Source organism: Leuciscus leuciscus (genome assembly GCF_965113295.1).
Source record: "Leuciscus leuciscus genome assembly, chromosome: 2".
In the NCBI taxonomy this organism is placed as follows: Eukaryota; Metazoa; Chordata; class Actinopteri; order Cypriniformes; family Leuciscidae; genus Leuciscus; species Leuciscus leuciscus.
This window is the reverse complement of record NC_138726.1, coordinates 6,637,472-6,661,677: the sequence shown is the minus strand read 5'-3', so window position 1 is coordinate 6,661,677 and position 24,206 is coordinate 6,637,472. Positions and strand designations below refer to the sequence as shown.

Genomic DNA, 24,206 nt, shown 5'->3' with positions numbered 1-24,206 from the left:
ACATGGCACCCATTTTGGAGAATGTATAATTTAATTTATATAAAAAGTTGGCACTTTTAACTTTAGGAGCCCTGCTTATAATACAAATATTAGAGCAGACAGAAGACGTTGGTGGGTCACCTGGCTAATCTCATCTTCCACCCTCTGGAGGCGCTGGAGCATTGCTGTCATGGCCAGCACTTCTGAGTGACCCGAGCCTGAGCCGGCTGTGTTCTCTGCCTCTGAGTGTGTGTGAGTGTGTGTGTGAGTCGGGTGAAGTGGTTTCCTCTGTGGATTCAGAGGACTGGAATGAAGCGAGGGGAAGAGAGGAGCCGAGGGTGGAAACTGTGAACACACGGCACATGTGGGCAGCGCTGGATATAGACTGTTGTACTGATAATACACAAACTTATTGGGGAAACTTTGAAGTTTTAAAGAGGACCTATTCTGCTTTTTTACATGTTCAACTTTCTTTAGTGTGTAATGTTTCTGTTTGAGCATGAAAAAATGTCTGCAAAGTTACAAAGCGCAAAGTCACTCCAAAGGGAGTTATTCTCTAGTGTCACTGTTTCTGAACTCCCTGAAACGCCTCCATTGTAGTCTTGACTTTTCTTCCGGGAACGAACACGTCACAATATTCCTCATTTTAAATAATTCCCTCCCATGGCATTCGCCAAAATTAAAGGGGCGTGGCCTGGTTGAGTTGCTTTAGTGTGTTGTTGACATGTTATGGTAAGGGGCGGGACATTTCCCAAACATGCTTGAAGCGGTTGACCAATCACAACTGGTCCAGCTGACCAATCAGAGCACATTGCTCTTTCCAGAAGGAGGGGCTTCATAGAGACAGGAACTAAACAGAGCGTTACTGACAGACTGGGAAGAGAGGAGCTACAACAATGGAGAATATGGGAAAAAATATGTTTTTTAAACATTCAAGCATGAAAGCCTATTTCAGTAGACCCCAGAACACCCAAAGTCTTTGTAAAAAGGGCATAATAGGTCCTCTTTAAAAGGTATAAAAAAACACAAACCAAGCTTATCTAACAGCTAATACCAGGTACTGAATGGTATTTTTTTGAGGGGGTGTAGATTAACTTTGGAGGTTCTACCTGTTTTTTAGGGGGTGGGGGTGGAGGAACTTTCTTCCTGATAATGTTAAAGAGGGGGCTATCAGTCATATCAAGCGATGGAGGTCTTGGAGGCCTCTCACCATTACAGTCAGACTGAGATCATTATACCAGGAGCAGTTTCAGAGAAAGGAAGCCAGGGTCAGAAGCACAGGAAGAAGAAAAGAGAAAGAAGAGATTAACTAGACACAGAAATACTCAGATCAGCCGCAGTAAAGTGATTCTCCAGAGCCAAAGTTTGAGATCATTGTTTAAAAGAATAGTTAACCCCAACATCTTTTATGTCGTTTTAAAAAACTAGGGCTGCACAATATTGGAATTTTGGATTAATATTGCGATATGAAAACAACTTCACCGGATGACTTGAATAACTATTAACTTGCGCTAAATATGACGCAACATTTCAATGTTTGTGAAAAAGAGCAAAGATTTTAGAGCAAATAAAAATGTAATTATGTTACAAAAATAAATTGAATGGCCTCAGACAGCTTGGAATATATAGAAATCATCATGCTTATAATATCTTAATATCTTCCCGCCTTATAGTCGCATTTGGCAGATTAGAGCTGGATGATAATACAGTTTATATTTTGCAACAGTATAAGCAATCATGCATCAGAGATTTGCTCTATTGTATATACCGCTTTATGTGAGTATAATGTAATGTAATGTAATGCAAAGCGGTCTTTACCTGCCTGCGAATAGAACAGCTTGCTGTGCTGTCCTCAAATTTTGCTAGAAGTTGATTGGCCATAAACTTGACCTTGTTTTCCTTCAGTACCCGTCCCTCACTGGATACAGAAGAACTCTGATTGAAGGATTTGGCTGTCTGGAAGAGAAATTGACCAATCAGAAATCAGTTACAGTTTCCCATGCCCGTAATTCAGTTTAACATTACCATAAACTATCATACTGTAATACTGACCTCTTCTAAGTAACTGATTTTCCTTCTTCTCTTGTATATTGCATCATCGTCTTCAGACTTTTTTTCATTCTGAGAAGCACAGGAACACTATATTATACTTTCAAAGCTGTTAGAATTGTGATTATTCACATTTCATATCACATTTTTTTATGCCTGATTAATTATAATTTCTCTACAAAAATATATGCAAGTTTTGAAACAATAAGTTACATTTATATTTCATACTTATGGATTTTTTTTTTTTTTTTTAAAGGTCCCAAAACAGAATGAATTTATAAATCGATCAAAATATTCATTTATTATAAAAACCATTTTTTTTTTATAATAATTTTTTTATCTGCTTTAGCAATTTTAAACTTGATGGCATGAACAAAATAAAGTCCACCAAACACAAACTGTAAAAGCGCTTGTAATAGATCAAACCCATTGTATACTACCTTTGGTATGCGTTTACGAGGCTGATGTAAACTCAGGGACCTGTAAACAGGTTTGGAAGAACCTGATGGACATTTTTCCTTATTTGCATCACCATCTCGCTTTGAATCTACAATAAACCACATGACAGAAATTTGCATGACATTCGACATAAACAACTACAAGCATTGTAACCAAATGCGCATCTCTTTGTAAAATAAAAGCCTCATATTGCAGCTAGATTGAGCCATCTGAATCAAACATGCTTCTGCTGTATCGCAGGTATGATATTTAACTTTATATAATGTGGCATATTTCTGGCCTCCTCCAGTGCAGTGATGTGTAGGGCGGAAACCTGGTCTCAGACAGACATGCATTCCTGGCATGACTGTGTGACTGAAGGAATTGTGTAACACAAATGCACTAGTGCGAAAGGCCAGATAAAATGCTCCTCTTTAGGGACGTTTCATGAAAGCACTGTATGTTTTCTTAATGGACACACCTTATGCAAACTCAAACTAGTTGGAAGACATGCTCAAAGTGGGTAAAAGGTTTTGGACCATGGTAAAGGTTGTGGCCTGTGTCGATGTGACGATGACTTGACAATGTTTGAAGTGGAATACAAGCCTACTGTATACTACTAGTATGCAAGATTGTTGTCATATACACTACATATTTAATTCAGCAAGTGCCATCCAATTAATTCCCACTATTAACTAGTTGCATATTAGCATGCATATTACTAGGATATTGGCTGTTTATTAGCACTTATAAAGCACATATTAATGCCTTATTCTGTATGACCATATTCTACATCCCTAATCCTAAACTTAACAACTACATTATTACCCAGACAGCAACATAGTGTCGCCCAGATCCGGCCCACATCTGGGACACGTTGAATCCACATGTACCAGATGTGGCCCGGATCTGGGCCGACACTATGTTGCTGTCTGGTTAACTATTAATAAGCCGTAATTAGGTGTTTATTGAGGCAAAGTCAAAGTTAATAGTTAGTTAATGGTGAGAATTGGACCCTAAACTAAAGTGTGACTTTTTTGTTTTTCTGTGATTTTTGTTTTGTTTTTGTATAGTAAGATGTAGCTGTAGTTTGCCATTTTTCCAACTAATTTGTATCAGAGAAATACCATAAACAAGCAATAATAAATAATGAGAAATCAGCATATTAGAATGATTTCTGAAGGATCATGGGACAATGAAGACTGGAGTAATGATGCAGAATTTTTTTGAACACAGGAATAAATTACTGTCACAACTGTGTGTTCTGTGTTCTAGGACTTTTATTTTGAAGTGTATTCTCTGTTTCCTCTGTTCACTTCCTGTTTGCCTTTCTTTCTATAGTTACCCTTGTTTGCATGACAATTGATTACCCACACCTGTGCTTTGTCAAGCCTCTTGTTCTCCAGTGTATATAGTATATACCCCTGTCAGGTTTTTGGTAAAGCTGTTGCGTTTCCGTGGATTGGTTCCACCAATCGATTATTATGTTCTTGTTTCTAGTTTGGATTATTGTCTTCCCTGTTTAGATGATCATTGTTTGTATGTTTATTCAATAAAAATCAATAAGATCAAATAAATGCAGACTTTAAAAAAAATCTTTTGTGATTTTGCATCTATGGAAGTATGCTATTCCAAACAAAGTCAGTGATCCTTAATGAACTGTAGTGAAAGATTTCTACCTGAAGGAGGTAGAGGCGTTCCCCGGAAAAGCTCATAGAATTTAGAGAGGTATGTGCTCATGCTGGTCTTGTCCGGCTCCTGTCCTGACGCCAGCTCTTTCCCTGTGATGAACGGCTTGATGCCAAACTCCTTCTCGGACACATCAAATGCCAGCTGAAGGTTTTTGGCACAGTCTTGCTCATTCAGAGAGTCGTAATCGCTACAGGAAACAATCCGATAAAAACAGAGAGCATGGGACCTGAATTAAACGAGTTTACCTCTTGACATTTGTGCTATGAAAGGACAATAGCAAGTTATGAAAGTTCTCTGGTTTCCTTCAGCTACTTTTGACAATCTCAGATGACAGACTTGAAAAATGGCTCCTGATCAAGTGTGTGAAATGTTGCATATGGTTCAGACTCTTTCTCAGCCAAGAACGCTCAAGTTTAAGTCACTGTTTTGATGAATAAGTAAGAAGCTGTAAGACGGGAAAGTGGTTTCTAAAGAGGTCAAAGTGCATTTCACATGTCCGGCTGATGTTTAGGATTACACAGTAACTAACTGTGCGAAGGAAAACACTAATAAACACACGAGAGTTGACTGGATCTGTTGCCAACACAGAACAGGATTTGTGGGCATGTCAGGAAGCAAACCAAATATTTATGAAATGTGCTTACGACGTAATTCAATTGCTTATGTTTTACTCATCAGATGAACATTATCAAAGTGTCATGTAATCTACTGTTTTACTAGGGACTGCCATATTCATTCTTTATAATGGGCAATATTAACATGTATTATGAGTGTAATTTTTTAGTTATGTATTTTTTCTGGATATGGTAATACCATTGTTTTCAGACATGTGCTATGCTTCTTTTCTTTTTTTGAATATAGTACCAAAATGTAATACCATGGTTGTTAAGAAATGGTACTGTACCATGGTAAAATTGTACAATGGTACCATTGTAATACTATGGGTTTTCTTAGACTTGGTACCATGTTAATGCCATGTACCATATTTATTTGTACATGGCACCGTGGTAAGACTATGTGTTTTACAGTATATATGTATTTTTGGTAACACTTTATTTTACAGTGCCCTTGTATTAGTTGCTATAGTAATAACTATACATTATGCAAAATGACATGCACCTAACCCAAAACCAAACCCTAACCCTATAGTAAGTACGTTAATTATTATTACTCAGTACTTAAATGTATAATTACACTGTAACAAGGACACCTTAAAATAAAGTGTAACTTATTTTTTTCTGGATATAGTACAGACATAATATACGGTTCTAAAGAATTATACTGCAATATGTTTTTTTGCACATGTACTCTAGAAATACCATGTTTTTTCACGGTAATATGAATACACTGTATTTATTTGGACATGCACTGTGGTAATACCATATTTTTACACTTACATCTGGACATGCTATCAAGGTAATACCATGTTTTTAGGACATCATTTAGTAGGCCTACATGTTTTTTTGGACAAGGAACTATGGAAAATCATTCTTTTTTTTTTTTTTTTTTAACATGTACCATGGTAATGCCACAGTATTTTTTTGAAATACTTTGGAGTACCATGTAAATAACATGGTATTATAATAATAATAATAATAATACAGTAGTGCGTATATTAAAACACTATGGTATCGCCAACACTATACCAGAGTACTGACACAATACTATGGTAAGGTACATTCAGATTACTTGATTCGGTAACGCCTTATTTGACAGCGTCCGTGTTAAAACAATAAAAACAATAAATTATGCATAATTGCATGCAACTAACCCTAAACCAAACCCTAACCCCATAGTAAGAGCATGTAGTTAATCAATATTACCAAGTACTTAAATGTATAATTACACTGTTACAAGGACACCTTAGAATAAAGTGTAACCGTTGAATCTACCGATCAGGATATCAGATACAGATTTTTAATTGTAAACATGCGGATGAGAGACAATGTAAAGAATCTCACATGAGCTGCGGTCTGAAGTGATGAATGAGAGCACAGAGAGCCAGGCCACTGCTCCAACAGGAAGTGAGGTCAGTCACACTCACACCCCTGTAGCCCTGCGTCTGCTTCTGACACCACGTCAGTAACCGACCCGGCCTGATCTCAGACTCTGTTAAACACACAAACACAAGTTATTTTGAAACTGATCAACCCGAACACATATACGAGGGTTGATCTGGATTTAAAGTCGAGGTGACGTCTTCTCTCTGTCAGGTATCAGAACTTGACTCATTAATCTCTGAGCAGAATAATCATCTTCTTACGCAACACACTATTTATTAGTGTTTCACAGTAGTGTGTCATCCTGACAGCTAACAAGCTGTAAGGAGCACTAAAGCCATGTGCCAACAAGCACAGTTGAACAGCAAGAGCTGAAAGAATTTATTGTGATTGATTTGAGGAAACAGCAGCATGAACAGAGACTAAAGAAATGTGCTATTGCTGTTTTGGCCTCTTGCTCCATTTCCTCTTAAGATGCAAATTTAGCCAAGGAAAGAGGAAGCTGTGCACAAAACTCAGTACCACTTAAATGTTTGGAATAATTCAGATTTTTTCCAATGTTTTTGAAAGAAGTCTCTTTTGCTCACCAATTAAGGCTGCATTTATTTAATCAAAAATAAAATAAAAACAGTAATATTGTGAAATATTACGATTTAAAATTACAGTTTTATGTTTTAATATATTTTAAACTGTAATTTATTCCTGTGATGGCTAATCTGTATTTTCAGCATCATTACTCCAGTCTTCAGTGTCACATGACCCTTCAGAAATCATTATAATATGCTGATTTGCTGCTCAAGAACCATTTCTGATTATTATCAATGTTGAAAATAGTTTTTGCTGTTTAAAGGAATAGTTCACCCAAAAATTTTAATTAACCTATAATTTACTCATCCTCAAGCCATCCTAGGTGTATTTGACTTTCTTCTTCCAGCCAAACACAATCTGAGTTATATAAAAAATTATCCTGGCTCTTCCAAGCTTTATAATGGGAGTGAGTAGAAGAGTAAAAGTGCATCCATCCTTCATAAAAGTAATCCATACGGCCATAAAGTGGATTAATAAATACCTTATGAAGTGAAGTGATGGGTTTTTGTAAGAAAAATATCCATATTAAAACTTTATAAACTATAATCCTTGACTTTCGGTAGAGTAGAGTTGAAGGGTGAACCCCGACGAATTACGTATGAAGTAGTAATAATGCATTAAATTGATAAAAGTGATGAATGAATGAAAGGAACAGCATGAGCATTCTTCAAAATGTCTAGTTTTAAGTTTCACAGAACTAATTCATACAAGTGTGAAACAACATGAGGGTGAGTAAATAATGAATGTCCATTTTTTTGGGTGAACTACTCCTTCGGCAGCATGGCGTTCCTTACAGCAGATTTGTCTAGGGTAGTACTCTTCTCACTTTGGCTCTGCTGGTAATAACAAATCCCAGTCTGGATCGAATTCCCTCAGCAGAAATAAATTCTGCTTCCCCCTGAACCTGCCACATGTTGGGAGGAGTGCAGAACGTTCCTAAAACAGGAGCTGGCTGTTACTGTATCTGCTGGATGCAGGAATGCTGTAAACACGTCGCCTTCTCTCAGTGTCTGTGATTATCACATGCAAGCCTCAGCCCTCATATACAGCACTAGCCTGGCGGCAACTCTTGAGGAACTGGACGCTCCACTCAAAAGTAAAAGAGCAGAGGATAATTATAGATACGTGTTAGACTGATTAGAAGGTTCTTCTGACCTCGCCTGGCCAAGTTGACAGGACGGCGTATCGTGGCGGCCCGTTCCAGAGAGCACGACTTCATCTCTCCACAGATATAGTTGTTGCGGACCTGCAAAGGAGAAAAATAAACCGTCATGAGAGATCATTTCAATGAGAGTAAATGATTCTCATTAGATGGCACATGGTAAAATCACTATAACACAGCTTCAAGGAGGTTATTGCTTTCATAAAACAGAGACAGCATAAAAACTGGAAAAGAAACCTGTGTACAACAAATGGTTTAATTTATTAATAATAATAGTTTAAATGTTTGTAATATATATACCATTCAGTAGTCTGTAGGCATTTGTGGTTGCAAAGTAACTTTGTCTTTTACTGTACTATGAGCTTGGCAACTATATTATCGATCTGTTGTGTTTATATATGCTACTGATTAAAAGTTTGGAATAATAATAATAATAAAATGTTTTTAAAAAGATGTCTGCATTTATTGAATCAAAACTAAGCTGTGGTAAAACATTCATAAATACTAATACAATGTAAAATAATTGTTTTTGTTTTTTTTGTGATATATTTACATAATTTATTCCTGTGATCAAAGCTGAATTTTCAGCATCATTAATCCAGTCTTCAGTGTCACATGATCCTTCAGAAATCATTCTAATATGATGATTTGCTGCTCAGTTATGATCAATTATTATTGGTGCTCAATTATTAATATTGACTCTTCTTATTATAAATGCTGCTTAATATATTTGTGGAAACCTTGAATAGGTTTTTCAGGATTCCTTGATGAACAGAAAATTTAAAAGAACAGCAATTATTTGTAACACAAATGTATTTAATGTCACTTTTGATCAAATTAATGCATCCTTGCTAAATATATAAATATTTATTTTCTTCTTCCTTTTTTACCCCGGTTTCCAAGAAAATATTATTTATATTACATTTTTTTGTAGCAAAAACAATTTTCAACATTGATAATAATCATAAATGTTTCTTGAGCAGCAAATCAGCTGAATCATAAAGATTTCTAAAGGGTCATGTGTCTGAAGACTGGAGTATTGATGCTGAAAATTCAGCTTTACATCACAGGAATAAATTGCATTATAAAATATATTAAAAGAGGAAACAGTTCTTTTAAATTGTAATAATGTTTCACAATACTACCGTGTGATGGCTACGGCCACACAGGGTGACATCACCACAGTTCTAAACATTTGATTACCGTTTTATTATTTCATCTCTTTAGTTTGTTGCACTGATTATCATTTACAGTCATCTAAACTATGATATCTAAATAACGAAAACAATACAGTTTTTTGATTTGGTTTATTTTGCTTTACCTTTACATTGATTTACAGGGAGTGCACTAATCACATGTTTCTTTGTGTTGAGTTACCTGGACCTGTTGGGGGCGGTCCTTTCCTGGTTGGGCGAAAGGAGTGGCTAAGGGCTGAGGAGACCTATATCCGGGAGGCGATCTTTTTTTTCCCAGGATGGTAGGGGAAGACTCATGAATATTCATTAGGGAAGTCATCCCTGATTGGTCTTAACCCCAGTGACGGGTAGGTTTAGGGGCGGGGTTAGGGGTAGTCATCAGACCCCCAGTGATGGTTAGGTTTAGGGGTGGGGTTAGGGGTAGGTCATCAGACCAATCAGGGATGACTTCCCTAATGAATATTCATGAGTCTTCCCCTACCATCCTGGGAAAAAAAATATCGCATCCGGGAGCCATACCATGTCTCACCATGTGCCAGGGGGGATTTTGTCCTTAGTTAGCTCTTGAGTTCTCAAGTGTTAGTTTGTTTACCCCTTCTATGTTATTTGGTTTTGTCAAGCCGTTATATAAGCTCCCTTCTGTGTCTTTGTGGCAGGTCAGTTTTTTGTTCAGTTAACCTTGTGTTACGAGTCTATGTATTTGAGCCTATATTCAGTCACTTTTTTGTTGACCTCTTTTTAAGGCCTAGTTATTAAATTTGGTCCTTATGTAACTTTTCAATATTTTGGGTAATAAACCCCCCTTTTTGAAAACCAGTCTCCTGTGTCCTCTTGCCTCACTGCCTTGGTCCCTGACATACCGTTATTACTGTATTTTAAATCAATTAAATACAGCCTTGGTGAGCATAAGATACTTCATTTTTTAAAATCTTAATTACAAACTTTTAAAGGACAAGTTCGGTATTTTACACTTAAAGCCCTGTTTACAGATCGTTTCTGATGAAATAGAACGGTTAAGATTAAAATTTGGACACATGCTGCTGTCCCGAGAATTTTAGGTTTATTTCGCTTTCCCCAAAACCTCTAGAATGGGTGTATAGGTGCACTGGAACAATCCTTCATAAAACGCATTAAACTTTCGTTTACAAAGACGTGAAACTCACCGAGTGGTCAGGGGGTGTTCACTGATATGCTCACACAAAAATCGCTGCAAAAGATGCTTTCCAACAGGTTTTATCGTAGTTTTTGTCCAACTCCATTGACTTGTATTGAATGTGCTGTGTGAGGTACGGTATTACTCCGCCGCTTCTTCTTCTGCTTCTTCTGTGTATTCAATGAAATGCCAGTGGTTTGCTTGCAATTGGCAAAGGTGCATTATCACCACCAACTGGGCTGGAGTGTCTATTATTCAAGCTCTCAACGGAAGAATCTACGGGTGTGAGACGTTTGGAAAAATAGATCCACAGTTTTACAACGAATGGTAAAACACCTGTTGGAAAGCATCTTTTGCAGCGATTTTTGTGTGAGCATATCAGTGAACACCCCTGACCACTCGGTGAGTTTCACGTCTTTGTAAACGAAAGTTTAATGCGTTTTATGAAGGATTGTTCCAGTGCACCTATACACCCATTCTAGAGGTTTTGGGGAAAGCGAAATAAACCTAAAATTCTCGGGACAGCAGCATGTGTCCAAATTTTTATCTTAACCGTTCTATTTCATCAGATACGATCTGTAAACAGGGCTTTAAGTGTAAAATACAGAACTTGTCCTTTAACAGATATAGTGTATTAGTTTATTTATGGTGATTGTCATAGGTGTTTTATGAAAGCAATAAGTCACTTAAGCTTGTGAATTGCAGTGATTTCTTTTAGTAATAGTTTATCGTGCACAAACAGAAATGCCATCTCACCTGGTGTGGCCTTACACAGTTTGAATTAAGGTTTGGATAGCGAGTTCCTGGATCTATGGTGTACAAATCAAAGTTTTTGCCAATGTTTTCAGGTTTTGTCTGAGGTAGCAATCGGTACAGACTCTCCCTAGAAAAACAACAACGAAGCAACTACATAAACAAGCTATTAATGGTATTATAAGTGCCTTTTAAGGCTACGTTTCAGAGTTCATCTAGAGCTGTATGTGATTGTCTGTGCATTTATTGATGGGCATGTGAATTTTGACCTTCACTGACCTCTCTGCCAGCACCTCGAGTGGATTTCTACCCTGCGCCCAACTTTTTACCATCCAAGCCGTGTCAAAGGCTGCCAGGAACCCGCGGGCACAGCCTGTCCCCATAGGCCAGAAGGGCTACAGTTACACAGACAGCCACAAACACATCAGAATCTAACATAATAATCATACATATCAAGCACAAGAATGGTGATGATTATTTAGTCATAACTGCACAGTAGTGTAATCTCCTCACCTCTAGAAGGCTGTCTCCCACTAGTGCCACCAGTACACTATGACCAAACCTCTCCCTGACCAGAGCGGCGTTTTCTGAGGCGTACATGCTGGTGAAGTCGAACATGGCCACATCAGGCTGCCCGCAGTGGTTGCTGGCGTAGTCCAGCGTGGGCAGCTGGTAGTGCGTGGCGTAGTCGGCTGCCTCTCGAGCATACGCCAGCAAAGCCTCTTGATTCACATTGTCGCTGTTCAGCAGCGCCTCAGTGTCGATATAATCCTGGCGAATGCAAAGGATGACGTTACTACACCAAACACAATGTGTAAGCGAGCTGTATTAGCTCATTCTTTAACTGCTATAAAGTCAACATGAAACGACATTCATGGCGCATTTTACTTCTGACATGTGCAATAGTGAAATACAGTATTCTGAAAAAAAAAAAAAAAATGAAATATGAAAAATTTAATCGTGGAAAGTGATTATTTCATACAACAATATAAAACAATAGAGCCAGCCCTGAAAGAGTTTACAGTTTACTCCTGAAGCACACATGTAACATGATAGTATTTTTTTTTTCATGGATCTATTTTTCAAAATAAATAAAAATATATGTATGATTTACACCTCAATATAAGGATTACATTTGTGTGGCATAATCTTCATATTATGTCTTAAGTATAGAAGCAATTTTGTTAAAATTTCAACAACAAAAATTTAGTCATGTAGTGTGACCAACATGCAGAAATATGTAGGACATGAAAGTCGTACAAAGCTTTTGTAACATTAAACACTACCGTTCAAAAGTTTGGGGTCAGTAAGAATGTTTATTTTATTTTTGGGGGAAATAAATAAAATAAATCAATACTTTTATTCATCAAGGATGAGTTAAACTGATCAAAAGTTACAGTAAAGACATTTATAATGTTAGAAAATATTCTATTTTAAATAAATGCTGTTCTTTTGAACTTTCTATTCATCAAAGAATTTTGAAAAAAAAATTTACACAACTGTTTTTAACATTGAAAATAATAATGAATGTTTCTTGAGCATAAAATCAGCATATTAGAACGATTTCTGAAGGATCATGTGACACTGAAGACTGGAGTAATGATGCTGAAAATTCAGCTTTCATCTGAGGAATAAATTACATTTTAAAATATATTAAAATAGAAAACAGTCATTTTAAATTGTCATAATATTTCACAATATTACAGTTTTTTTTATTGTTTTTTATCAAATAAATGCATCCTTGGTGAGCAGAAGAGACTTCTTTTAAAAACATTTAAAAAAACGTACCGATTTAAAACTTTTGACCAGTAGTGTATATATTTACACAAACATTAAACCCTAAGTATATAGTGCAGGGAGGGCTGTAGAAATGTGCAGATGGTGTTGCCTCTTTTACATTCGGGTCTAGTCAGGTTTTAAAAAAACAAAGCCAAAATGCCTAATTTTATCAGGTTTGTCTCGAATGGGGTTTTTCTATTTTAACAATTAATTCACGTTGGGTTGGGGTAGATTCGGGTCGAGTACAGACCTCAGGACCAGAGACACACTCAGTTCTAGCACAGTTGACTCACTGTATTAATAAAGCACGGACTGTGCCAACACTGATGTACGTCTATGATGAGGCATAAGTACTGAGACTGACACAGAGAGTTTGTGACTGTGTGTTTCTTTCCCAGATAAATATAAGATAAGATAAGAAAAACTTTATTGTGTGTCACAAGTGACAGAAATTTGTCTTTGACAAGGCAGGCTCAGATAACATAAAAACACATACAAAAACAAAACAATTTATGTTTTTCAAGTTGTATCAAATGTTTTTGATATGTGTTACTTAAAGCTGTTTATAAGCCTCTGGATTCATTAGCTATATGTTTCCATTCAAAGTTGCTAATTTAACTTGTGCGCAAAATTGGAATATCGAATAAAACATTTGCAAATATAAAACTGTTTCCATCCCAGGTGTTCAAGAGAACAAAATCGTCACTTCGAGGGAAACTGGCGCAAAATATATGTAATAAAAATGGAAGTTGCTGCAATTGGGGAATAAACTGTGGCTCCTTTTTTCATACATCATAAACTACTTGCACCTCAGAGCGAGCAACCGATGAGACGCAATAAACACTGTCATATAATCGTACGTTCGGAGGCACAATTCTGTGTGGTCACTGTGTGGACAGACATTGGCTCAGGCATTTCAGAAAGGCCAAACCAACATTTGAGATGTTGTGCAATGCGATTGGTCCACTGGTTAGTCCAGTTTATCCAATCACATCCTCTGTTGAGGCAAAGTTTTTTGTTGCACATGAAGGTATTTATTTAATAAATGTGTTTCCATCTTCTTATCAGATAAATATGATCCGCCTCAATTGAGCGCATCTGTTTTTTATGCACATCTTCGTGTTTCCATCCAGCGTTTTTTATGCGATATCCCAAATATTCGCATAAAAATAGGTGGATGGAAACATAGCTATTGATGTGTTTTTGAAGAGTTCACTCAACACTTGCCAAAACTCACATGAACGATGACACCCTTGTCCAGCAGGCTCTGCTTCTTAGCTGTCATGACAAAGTAGTGTGTGTTGTCTTTGTAGTAAACGATGTTCTCGAGATCGATCCCTGCGAAAGAGACAAAAAATCGTGGTCTGACATGAATCGGTGTCGTAGAGTCAGAGATTTTCACCTGTAACATTTTCTTGCCTGTAATATAACAGTCTTTTGAGGTCAATGTGAGTTTAAGACAGGATTTTAAAGGAATTCAGTTTCAAAGGGGTGCGAGTCACGACAGGTACACAAAGCATATGTATGTTTTTGGAGGGAGGAAGCCCATAATCCCCCGGAGGATAAACATTTACGTGACAAATCAGAGCAAGAGGATGATAACTGATATATGGCCGCTCCTCACAGCAGATAACACTGACACGCTAACGGAAAACATTGCGGGAAATACCAGGATGAGGTGAAAGTTCATAGCTGAGATGGTTGGGAGATATTTCTTTATTATCCATGGAGCTGGATGCCTAGTTCAGAGTAAAATGGTGTATTTTTAGTGGCTAATGTGTCGTATTTTGCTCACCGGTTTCCTGTTTGAGATCTAGAAAGAATTTCTGGTTGAAGATGAAGGCAACTCCACTTATCTCCTCAACCTTTGCCTCAGCGGTGGTGTTTCTGTTGATGAAGTTTGCCGTTATGGCGATGGCCAGTTTGCCACGAAATTCCTTCCTCCTGAACCCTGAGAATGAGAGGAAGGGAAAAAAGTGATGTTCTGGTCCTTACATAATGTCCCTCCTACAATGTATCAAAATCTCTAAAGCAATAATGTTCCTGTTGCCACTCTGCCAGTATCACAAGCCCATTATTTTAGGCTCAAAGACACTCAATCTAACCAACTACAATGAGCCAGGTTTCCAGGGACACTTTCCAGGGTTTGCCTGTCCACTTCAAATACTGCCCAGATATTTTAGGGTTTAAAGCACAAAGGGGTTTAAAAGACAGTTTATATTCCGTAGTATTATTGATTTTACTGCACTGACACTAACTGAACTGAATCGAATCAACACTGAAAACTGACTTGAGCTGAATAATTACACTATTGTCTTCTGTAGACCTGCTTTATTGCTGAAATCCAATTTGTTTTATAATTGATTGAACATTATCCCTGTTATTTTCCTGTTTACTAATGTAAAGCTGCTTTGAAAGTTCTACTGTATATAAATAAATCTGATTTGGCTTGACCAGGGTTATTATCATTTAGTAAACCAAAAACTAAAACCATACTGTAAAAAAATAAAATAACTGAAATAAACATTAACTGAAATAAAATACAACTTACACTGATTTATTTCAGCTAGTTCGACATTTCTTATTTTTTAGTTTAAGTTGAAGTACTAAAATAACTAAAGCTAAATAAACTAAAACTAAAAGCTTTTAGTTAAAATAAAACAAATAAATTGTTGACAAATCAACGATGAAATTACTAAATTTTTAACTCAAATTAAAACAGAAAATATGAAACTGAAATCTAATTCAACATATTAATATATCAATGACACTAAAATAACACTGGATTTGACTTGAAGATATTTGATGTTTAATGAACCAAGAGATTTCACAGTGGCCGTAGCCCCACCCACACAAATACAATATGTTTTCTTTACATTTTGGCCTCCCTCCACACATTAGCAGCGTTTTAGATTTTTGAAAACACCTTCTAAAGTGAGGACAGCATTTTCTCTAATGCACATGGACAGGTGGAATGGAGATTTGGTGACATGGTCATGAACAATTTTCACTTTGGGGTGAACTATCCTTTTGATCATTACACCGCAATATGGCAGATAAATCTCTCCATCTGCAAATGATTATTATATTCATCTGTGGCTTTTAAAGCTCTTTGGCATTTTTGTATAAATGCTGATTTCTTAAGACACTTGGCGTGCACAAACAAAATGGAAGGTTTCGTTACTCATCACTCGTCACTTGGAAGAGATAGCTTTCAATAAAAGTGCCTTGTTAGGAAGTGTTTTTCTGCTACAGACTGCGATTTCGTCAATCCAATAAGTTCATTACAAATCACACTGTACAACATGGATCTTATAAACTTGGGTACGACATGAATGTAGACTGTACGATGATGATGACACCTATATGACGCAAGAATAAAACGTCATCAGCATGTGCTAGTGGTCTGGCGATCGTGGTTTTTATGTGTGCTGAAAAAGAGGAGGAAGCGTAAGAGGAGAATATGGATGCGGTCTTGGCTAGGGGAAAGAGGCCATCTTAAAGGGTTAGTTCACCCAAAAATGAAAATTCTGTCAGTAATTACTCACCCTCATGTTGTTCCAACCCCGTAAGACCTTCGTTCGTCTTCGGGACACAAATTAAGATATTTTTTATGAAATCTGAGTGCTGGATCACATCTCCATAGGCTGCTAGGTGACCGAAACTTGCTGGCCCAGAAAAGTTATTAAAGAGATCGTTAATAAAGTCCAAGTGACTACAGTGGCTCAATCTTAAGTATATCAAGCGACGTGAATACTTTTTGTGCACAAAAACAAACAAAAACAACGACTTTATTCCACAATTAATTTCCTTCTCTCTGGGCCTCTAGTTGGTTCACGTAGTGTTTTTGCGCTACGCGTTTGTGTTATACGTCATCACGCATCACACACATGACCAGCGTCGGCCAATAGTGAGCCTACGTGGTGACGTATAACACAGACGCTCTGCGCTAAAACACTACGTGAACCAACTAGAGGCCCAGAGAGAAGGAAATTAATTGACATGGGGGGTGGTAATGGCGAAATGGATAAGACACATGCCTTTGGTGTGAGAGACCCGGGTTCGAATCCACTGTGAGACACCAATGTGTCCCTGAGCAAGACACTTAACCCCTAGTTGCTCCAGAGGCGTGCGACCTCTGACATATATAGCAATTGTAAGTCGCTTCGGATATAAGCGTCAGCTAAATGAATAAATGTAAATGTAAATTGTGGAATAAAGTCGTTATTTTTGTTTGTTTTTGCGCACAAAAAGTATTCTCGTCGCTTGATATACTTAAGATTGAGCCACTGTAGTCACTTGGACTATATTAACGATCTCTTTAATAACTTTTCTGAGCCAGCAAGTTTCGGTCACCTAGCAGCCTATGGAGCAGTGATCAGCTCTCAGATTTCATCAAAAATATCTTAATTTGTGTTCCGAAGATGAACGAAGGTCTTACGCGGTTGGAACAACATGAGGGTGAGTAATTACTGACAGAATTTTCATTTTTGGGTGAACTAACCCTTTAACATGCCAATTTTGCAGATGGAGCTTGAGGAGCTCAAGTTTTGGCGCCATGTCAAGTTGATCAATACACCATTTCATGTTGCATTTTTATTGGCTAGTAGTTTGTAGCAGCAAACACACTGTGAGATGATCATGCAAAATTTCTGACACTGAAAATGATTGCAGGCCATCTTTGGTCGCAAGAACGTGACGAAAGACTTATTTGAACCTCTCACTCTACGACGTAGGACCACCGTTTATAAATGCAACCACAGAAATCGCCACGATTGGTCACCTTTCCTACAATGTGTACAGGGCATTAGATGCTCAGTTATGAAAGAAGAAGGAACTTATAATTAGAACTAAACACTAATGGCAAATAAGTCCATCCTTTCCTGGCAAACTTTACAAAAATGGCACAAGCTGTTCACTTTCATAGCTGTTGAGTGGGTTGACTTGGCTGTAGTTTCTCATCCAGCAAAATTATGTACAGTATGAGAGTCTAAAGGGCTCCTCTATGAACCGAAACACATTTGATTAAGAGCCAGAACTGTTCCATTACTGCCATGTTGTTAACTTGCTAAGACATCAACTCTCCTCTTTATCATCTGCGTTACTCTCTCCAAATGTAGCTGTTTTCGTCTGACCGCTGCTCTGCCTCAGAATGGGATAAATTTAACATTCCCTAGATGTCCTGAACTAGCTCACGTAATGTCCAAAACAAGCTTGGGTTCTTTTTCCCTAAGGTTACTCATAATTGGGCAATGAGCTAACATCTCATAGTTTTGGAGGGCCCCACAAATGCCCTTTTTTGGAAAAAGCATCTGATTAGGGATAAGCGCAAAGATGACGAACCTGGAAAACAGAGTCCAACGGACACACATCATCAACTGAAAAGCGTTCAAAAACCCTGAGAGCTCCTCAAGAGCACATGCTGATTCGCTGAACTCATTTGTAACCGGTGGGCGGCTGGTGACATCATGCAGTATCGCTTTTCACAGCACAACTCGATTTTATGGCTTAATAACCTTCTTGGATGAAACAATCCATTCTCGGGACTTCAGCCAAGAGCACAGGCCAAATTTTAAGAGCGGCTGAGATAGGAGAAGCGTGACAACGAGAGGTTTTGGGTTATATCTGAAGAAGTTTTATTAATGCTGCTTAAGGATAAGGCTTGCACCACTTTTGCTTGTATTAGCATTAGAGATTTGAGAAAATCGTTTGAAAAGACCGTTTGTACTGCAGATGTGAAGGATACCTCAAATTGTGTGACTTGTTGAGTGTGCTATTAGACCATCAGACATGCTATTTTAATGTACATGCTCTCATATTTTAGGTAGGTACAATTTTAGTTACTGCCAGAACAGTTTGTAATCATAGAGCAAAGATTATTATAGCCTCTTAGTTACTGTGCAAACAGAGAGGGCTGCATGTGTGTTTATTTTAGTGGACATAATATATGTAATTCACTATTTCAAATCTGAACCGTTTTTGCAACTGAGCAGCAACTCCATCGTCCTCAGTCATCTGAGTTCATACCTTCTAAAGAGTTTCGTCTCCCATCGGCTCCCACCACCACATCAAAGTCGAAGTCGGCCACGGGATGATCCGCAGGCCGGATCTCTGCCCTCCAGCCGGGCCCTGCAGAAACATACACTTTCATTCAGCGTGAGAAATGCAAATGACAAATCACAAATGAAGGTGTCCTTAAAGGAGTAGTTCACTTTAAAATGAAAATTAGCCCATGATTTACTCACCTCAAGCCATCCTAGGTGTATATGACTTTCTTCTTTCAGACGAATACAAAAAAAAAATCATATTTCAAACTTTAGAAAGTAAAATAACTAGCTTCCGTTCAAGCGAACATACGGATTCCACTAAGGTATAAGCACAACTTATGAGAGTAATGCGACGTACTGCTGATATTTACGCTACGCCATGACGCCATAAGTTGCGCTTTAGGTGTAAGTAGACTGCGTATGGCCGTTTGGCCGGAAGCTAGAATTTGACATGAATATTTTTCTTACACAAACTCATGGCTTCGCTTCAGAAGGGCTTTATTAAACCCCCAGAGCCATGTGGAGCACTTTTATGATGGATAGATGCACTTTTTTGAGCTTCAGTCTGATGGTTGCAATCCACTGCCATTATAAAGCGTCAGGGAAGCGTCAGGGTGTTCATTAAAGGGTTAGTTCACCCAAAAATGAAAATTATGTCATTAATGATGTCACTCCAAACCCGTAAGACCTCCGTTTCTCTTCTGAAGACATCTTAAGATATTTTAAATTTATTCCGAGTGCTTTCTGTCCCTCCATTGAAAGTCAATGGACGGTATACTGTTCACGTCCATAAAGGTAATAAAGACATCATCAAAGTAGTCCATGTGACATCAGTGGGTTAGTTAGAATGTTTTGAAGCATCGAAAATACATTTTGGTCCAAAATTAACAAAAACTACGACTTTATTCAACATTGTATTCTCTTCCGGTCTGTTTTCCATCCGCGTTCACGAGTCCACATTGACGCTACTGACGTGTTATCTGGTGCGCCCGAGCTTCGGTTACAGTCTGAGGGAAAAGCACGGTGTATGAATAAAGTCGTCGTTTTTGTTAATTTTGGACCAAAATGTATTTCCGATGCTTCAAAACATTCTAACTAACCCACTGATGTCACATGGACTACTTTGATGATGTCTTTATTACCTTTATGGACGTGAGTCATTAATGACATCATTTTCATTTTTGGGTGAACTAACCCTTTAATATAACTCCGATTGTATTCGTCTGAAAGAAGAAAGTCATATACATCTAGGATGGCTTGAGGGTGAGTAAATTATGGGCTAATTTTCATTTTAAAGTGAACTACTCTTTTAATAACTCCTTAATAATTCCTAGAGTGCAATGAGGTCAAATGAAGAGCAACGTGTCACGCTTTTCCACTGAGAAAACGAACCTATATAATCTCCACGTGTTTCCTCTTGAGTTTCAGAAGAGATCTCAACAATGTCTCAAACTTTGATCGGGTTTGGAAAGATGTCAGTCTCTGCAAAAGTCTGAATCTTAAACATGAACTCAAATATTTCTCATTATCTGAGCCACTATCCACATTCATTGTACAGCTCTATACTCTTACCGCATACCAACAATTGATTTATTTGTTTCTATTTTTATTCCACCCAAAGAACTTTAGAAGAAGCATCTGAGAGTTGATGCAAAACTGGGAACTGGGAAGTCTCCCAAGCTGTGAAAGAGAAACATCTGAGCAATATTTTTTTTCCTCAGGGGAGGACAGGAGCTGGGTGGAGCAACAGCACAATAAATACAAATATGAGAATATTTCAAAACACTTCATCCAAGTTCACTTCTGAGGGACCGTTTCTCGATGTAAGTGAACCGTAGGTTGTTTTAAATAAAAATAATCTGCTAAATGGAAACAGATTTTTTTTTTTCTAACAGCTACATATTTCAACAAGACTAGGTAATGTTATTCATGTAAGCATTATGCAATTTTGCTCTAGAACACTATGCATTCCAAAAACATATAGTCACAGCAAGCCATTCAGCTATTATTAATAAAAGCCAACCATCAGTGTCACATGTTCAGAGTACAACTTAAGGGCAAATAAACCAGGACTGTCTAACGAATACAAGATCCAACTGAACTATATCCAGGATCATGAGTATCACTTCAAGGCCACAGTACAGGGTCACAGCAAGCACTCATTCTTAATTTAGAAAGCTCTTTTGTTTTTTATCAGCGTGCTGTCATTGCTTCTGAAGGGAGAGAGATGGATTGCTAATGTTCTAGAAGTCTAGAGGTCCATTCTCAAGCTTGTTGTTCTTCCATAGACGACCGAAGCGCCCACATATGGAAACACGCTACCTCACAAAGGACCTGGAACTATGAGATCTGTTTCTAATTACCATGATCAACTAATTGTTTCTTATTTCTCTGATCTCTGTGTTGTTAAATGAGAGTGTGTTATGCAAGCTGTGGAGTCATAAAATGACTACTTGGATGCGGGAGGGGAGAGCGATGTGGATTTGAACACTTTTCCATGGGCATTAAAATTGCATTAACGGCTCTGCAGGTGTTGTTTGGTTGTCATGGAAGCAACTACATTCGTTCATCTTCATGGTAATGACAGGCTGGCTCTAAAACCTTAAACAGCTCTGAAGAAAATACTGTAATGCAGAGGCAACAAAATCAAAAGAGCCAGAATACATTAACATTTAAATACTGAAGCTCATTTGATGTCTGATTAAACTGTGGGATATGAAAGTGATCCAAACAAAGTAATGGAATATTCATAGTAGAAACAGGCTTTTTTTTTTTTTTTTTTTTACAAATAAGAAAGACTGAACAGTCAGTGCATTTATAACACCAGTGAAAAGTTTGAACATGCTTGTCTTTTTTAAATCAAATGCTTAAATGCCTGAATTTTAAAGCGTTTTCAGACCTGTAGATCGTTTGCTTTGTTCCGAAACAGGGACTTAATGCGCTTTCACAAGGCAACATTTCAAAGCGTACCAAAATGTGTTTATGCGAGTCACATGTGAGGAAAAACTGTCCTCTTATTGGTCAGAGTTTCCTCTGCGTCATCCATCAAGACAGATTGACAAGTTCGCTCCACGAGCTTATTGCCGTTATCTATACACATATACGTATGTAGCCATCATTCTCGCTCTAACTAATAAATTATATTATATATTATATAATATTTAAAATTATATAATTTATATTTGTATATATAATTTATAATGCAGTTAGGCTTGCTGCAGTAGTCGGTTACATTACAGTACATCAGATTTCACTTATCACGTGAAGATAGTAAGGAGAGATGACTAACAGGACAATTTCAGAGGATTTGGTGAGCAACAGATCTTGAGCGTGAACGACAAATATCTAATCTTGTAAAACTTGCACTGCCGCTCCTTATACACGGAGTATGCGTGATTGCAATTTGTAAACAAAAGTAAAAAGCGAGCGTGCATTCAATACCCTGCATATTGATAGTGGCTCCCTGATGGCCACAGGCTATATACAGTACAATATAAATTACCAAACTATATTAAAGCATTGAAATATATTTTTTCCTTCTTCCATCTCATATTTTTTTCCATCACCATGTCCCTTTAGGGGCTCCGTAGAATGCTTCATTTCCTTTCCGAACATAGTATTCGGCTTCGGGGCATATATATATATATATATACAGTATATGTGTGTGTGTTTGTGTGTGTGACCCTAGATCACAAAACCAGTCATAAGTCGCACAGGTATATTTGTGGCAATAGCCAACAATACATTGTATTGGTCAAAATTATTGATTTTTCTTTTATGCCAAAAATCATTAGGATATTAAGTAAAGATAATGTTCCATGAATTTTTTTTTTGTAAATTTCCTACTGTAAATATATAAAACATGTATTTTTGTGAGTGAATGCAGCTCAATCGTGAACATAAATGGACAACTTTAAAGGCGATTCTCCCAATGTTTTGATTTTTTTTTGCACCCTCAGATTTCAGATTTTCATATTCTAACAAACCATACATCAATTGAAAGCTTATTTATCCAGCTTTCATATGATGTATAAATCTCAATTTCATAAAATTGACCCATGTGACTGGTTTTGTGGTCCGGGGTCACATATATACATATTAGGGCTTTCAAAATTTACATGTTCATTTTGTTTGTTTTTTCAGTTTAATGCGTTAAAAATATTTATATACTGTATATATGCATGTACAATAAATATATAATTTTTTTTTTACTTATTCAATTTTACAAGAGGATCATCATATTTAGGTCTGAGACATAAAGTTTTAAAACATTTGATCCAGCTACCCTGAAGAAGCTAAAACATTAAATAATTTTGTTAAAACATTTCTTGATGGCTGCATAATATTCCCATACTTCCATTTATGTTATTTTATAGTTTTGACGACTTTTCTAGAATGTGTGAAGCAGCAGTCATAAACAATGAGAAGGGTGTGTCCAAACTTTCGATTGGCTCTGAACGCCTGACTGCTAGTCGTGAGAACGTTTGGTCTGGATCTGAAGCCCTCAGACTCACCCTCATTCTCCTGGTCCTCGGGAGGCTCCACCAGCTTGACGAACTCCACATTAACGTGAAACTCCACACCGAGAAGCAGAGCAATCTTCAGGAGCATGAGCTGGAGCTGCCGAATGCCTGCCAAACCCAGCCAGAGCAAGAACCATTAGCCTCACAGTCAAGCTAACACGGCATCGCTTACAAAAACACAGACCAGTAAAACTAACAGATGTGAGAACAGAAATATCATCATCTTAGAGATCCATTCAAAAATGGACATTCTATCATCATCTCTGTTCCATACAGTGAAAATGGATTATGACTGGGGCTGTCAAAGTCTTAAAAGGACAAAAAGCAACATAAAAGTATTTCATATGACTTATGCGCTGTATTCTGAATCCCGAAAAGCCATTCGATAGCTTTGCGTGAGGAACAAACTGAAATGTAAGACTTGACAACCACTGGTCATCATCCACTTTCACTGTGTGGAAAGAGAAGCCTGGATATTCTTCTCTTCTTTTGTATTTCAGAAAAGGAAAAAGAAAACTATATATTTTGCATTTGAGTGACAGTGAGAATGAGTACAACTATTTTGTTCATTGATTAAATATGTTTAATATGCTGTTAAGTCTATTGAAGTTCAGCTATGAACCATGTTCATGCTTTTTCATTTTTATTATCATTATTTTAAATATCACTATTTAGGTTTATTGTATTTTTATTTACGTTTTAGCTTTTTTTTTCAGGGTTAGTTCACCCAAAGATGAAAATTCTGTCATCATTTACTCATCCTCATGTCGTTCCAAACCCGTAAGACTTTCTTTCATCTTTGAAACACAAATTAAGATCTTTTTGATGAAATCTGAGAGCATTCTGT

General features: G+C 37.3%; 1 protein-coding gene across 21 annotated transcripts in view; it reads right to left on the bottom strand.

Moving 5' to 3' along the window:
* mical2a (microtubule associated monooxygenase, calponin and LIM domain containing 2a) overlaps positions 1–24,206 on the bottom strand; it is a 74,070-nt gene that overhangs the window by 17,388 nt on the left and 32,476 nt on the right. For 15 of the 21 annotated variants that reach the window (XR_014203763.1, XM_082162043.1, XM_082162041.1 and 12 more), the window contains exons 4-18: positions 23,351–23,467; positions 18,817–18,918; positions 14,585–14,740; positions 14,027–14,127; positions 11,524–11,781; positions 11,290–11,405; positions 11,014–11,140; positions 7,902–7,992; positions 6,120–6,267; positions 4,146–4,345; positions 2,469–2,575; positions 2,032–2,100; positions 1,798–1,935; positions 1,089–1,202; positions 121–324 (exon numbers count right to left, since the gene is read on the bottom strand). Coding sequence is in view for 20 of the 21 variants with exons in the window: in XM_082162043.1 (XP_082018169.1) it covers positions 121–324; positions 1,089–1,202; positions 1,798–1,935; positions 2,032–2,100; positions 2,469–2,575; positions 4,146–4,345; positions 6,120–6,267; positions 7,902–7,992; positions 11,014–11,140; positions 11,290–11,405; positions 11,524–11,781; positions 14,027–14,127; positions 14,585–14,740; positions 18,817–18,918; positions 23,351–23,467 (2,048 nt within the window). In the remaining variant the exon portion in view is untranslated. The remainder of the gene's footprint in view (positions 1–120; positions 325–1,088; positions 1,203–1,797; positions 1,936–2,031; positions 2,101–2,468; positions 2,576–4,145; positions 4,346–6,119; positions 6,268–7,901; positions 7,993–11,013; positions 11,141–11,289; positions 11,406–11,523; positions 11,782–14,026; positions 14,128–14,584; positions 14,741–18,816; positions 18,919–23,350; positions 23,468–24,206) is intronic. The other 6 variants (XM_082162026.1, XM_082162030.1, XM_082162035.1 and 3 more) reach the window with 2 other exon arrangements.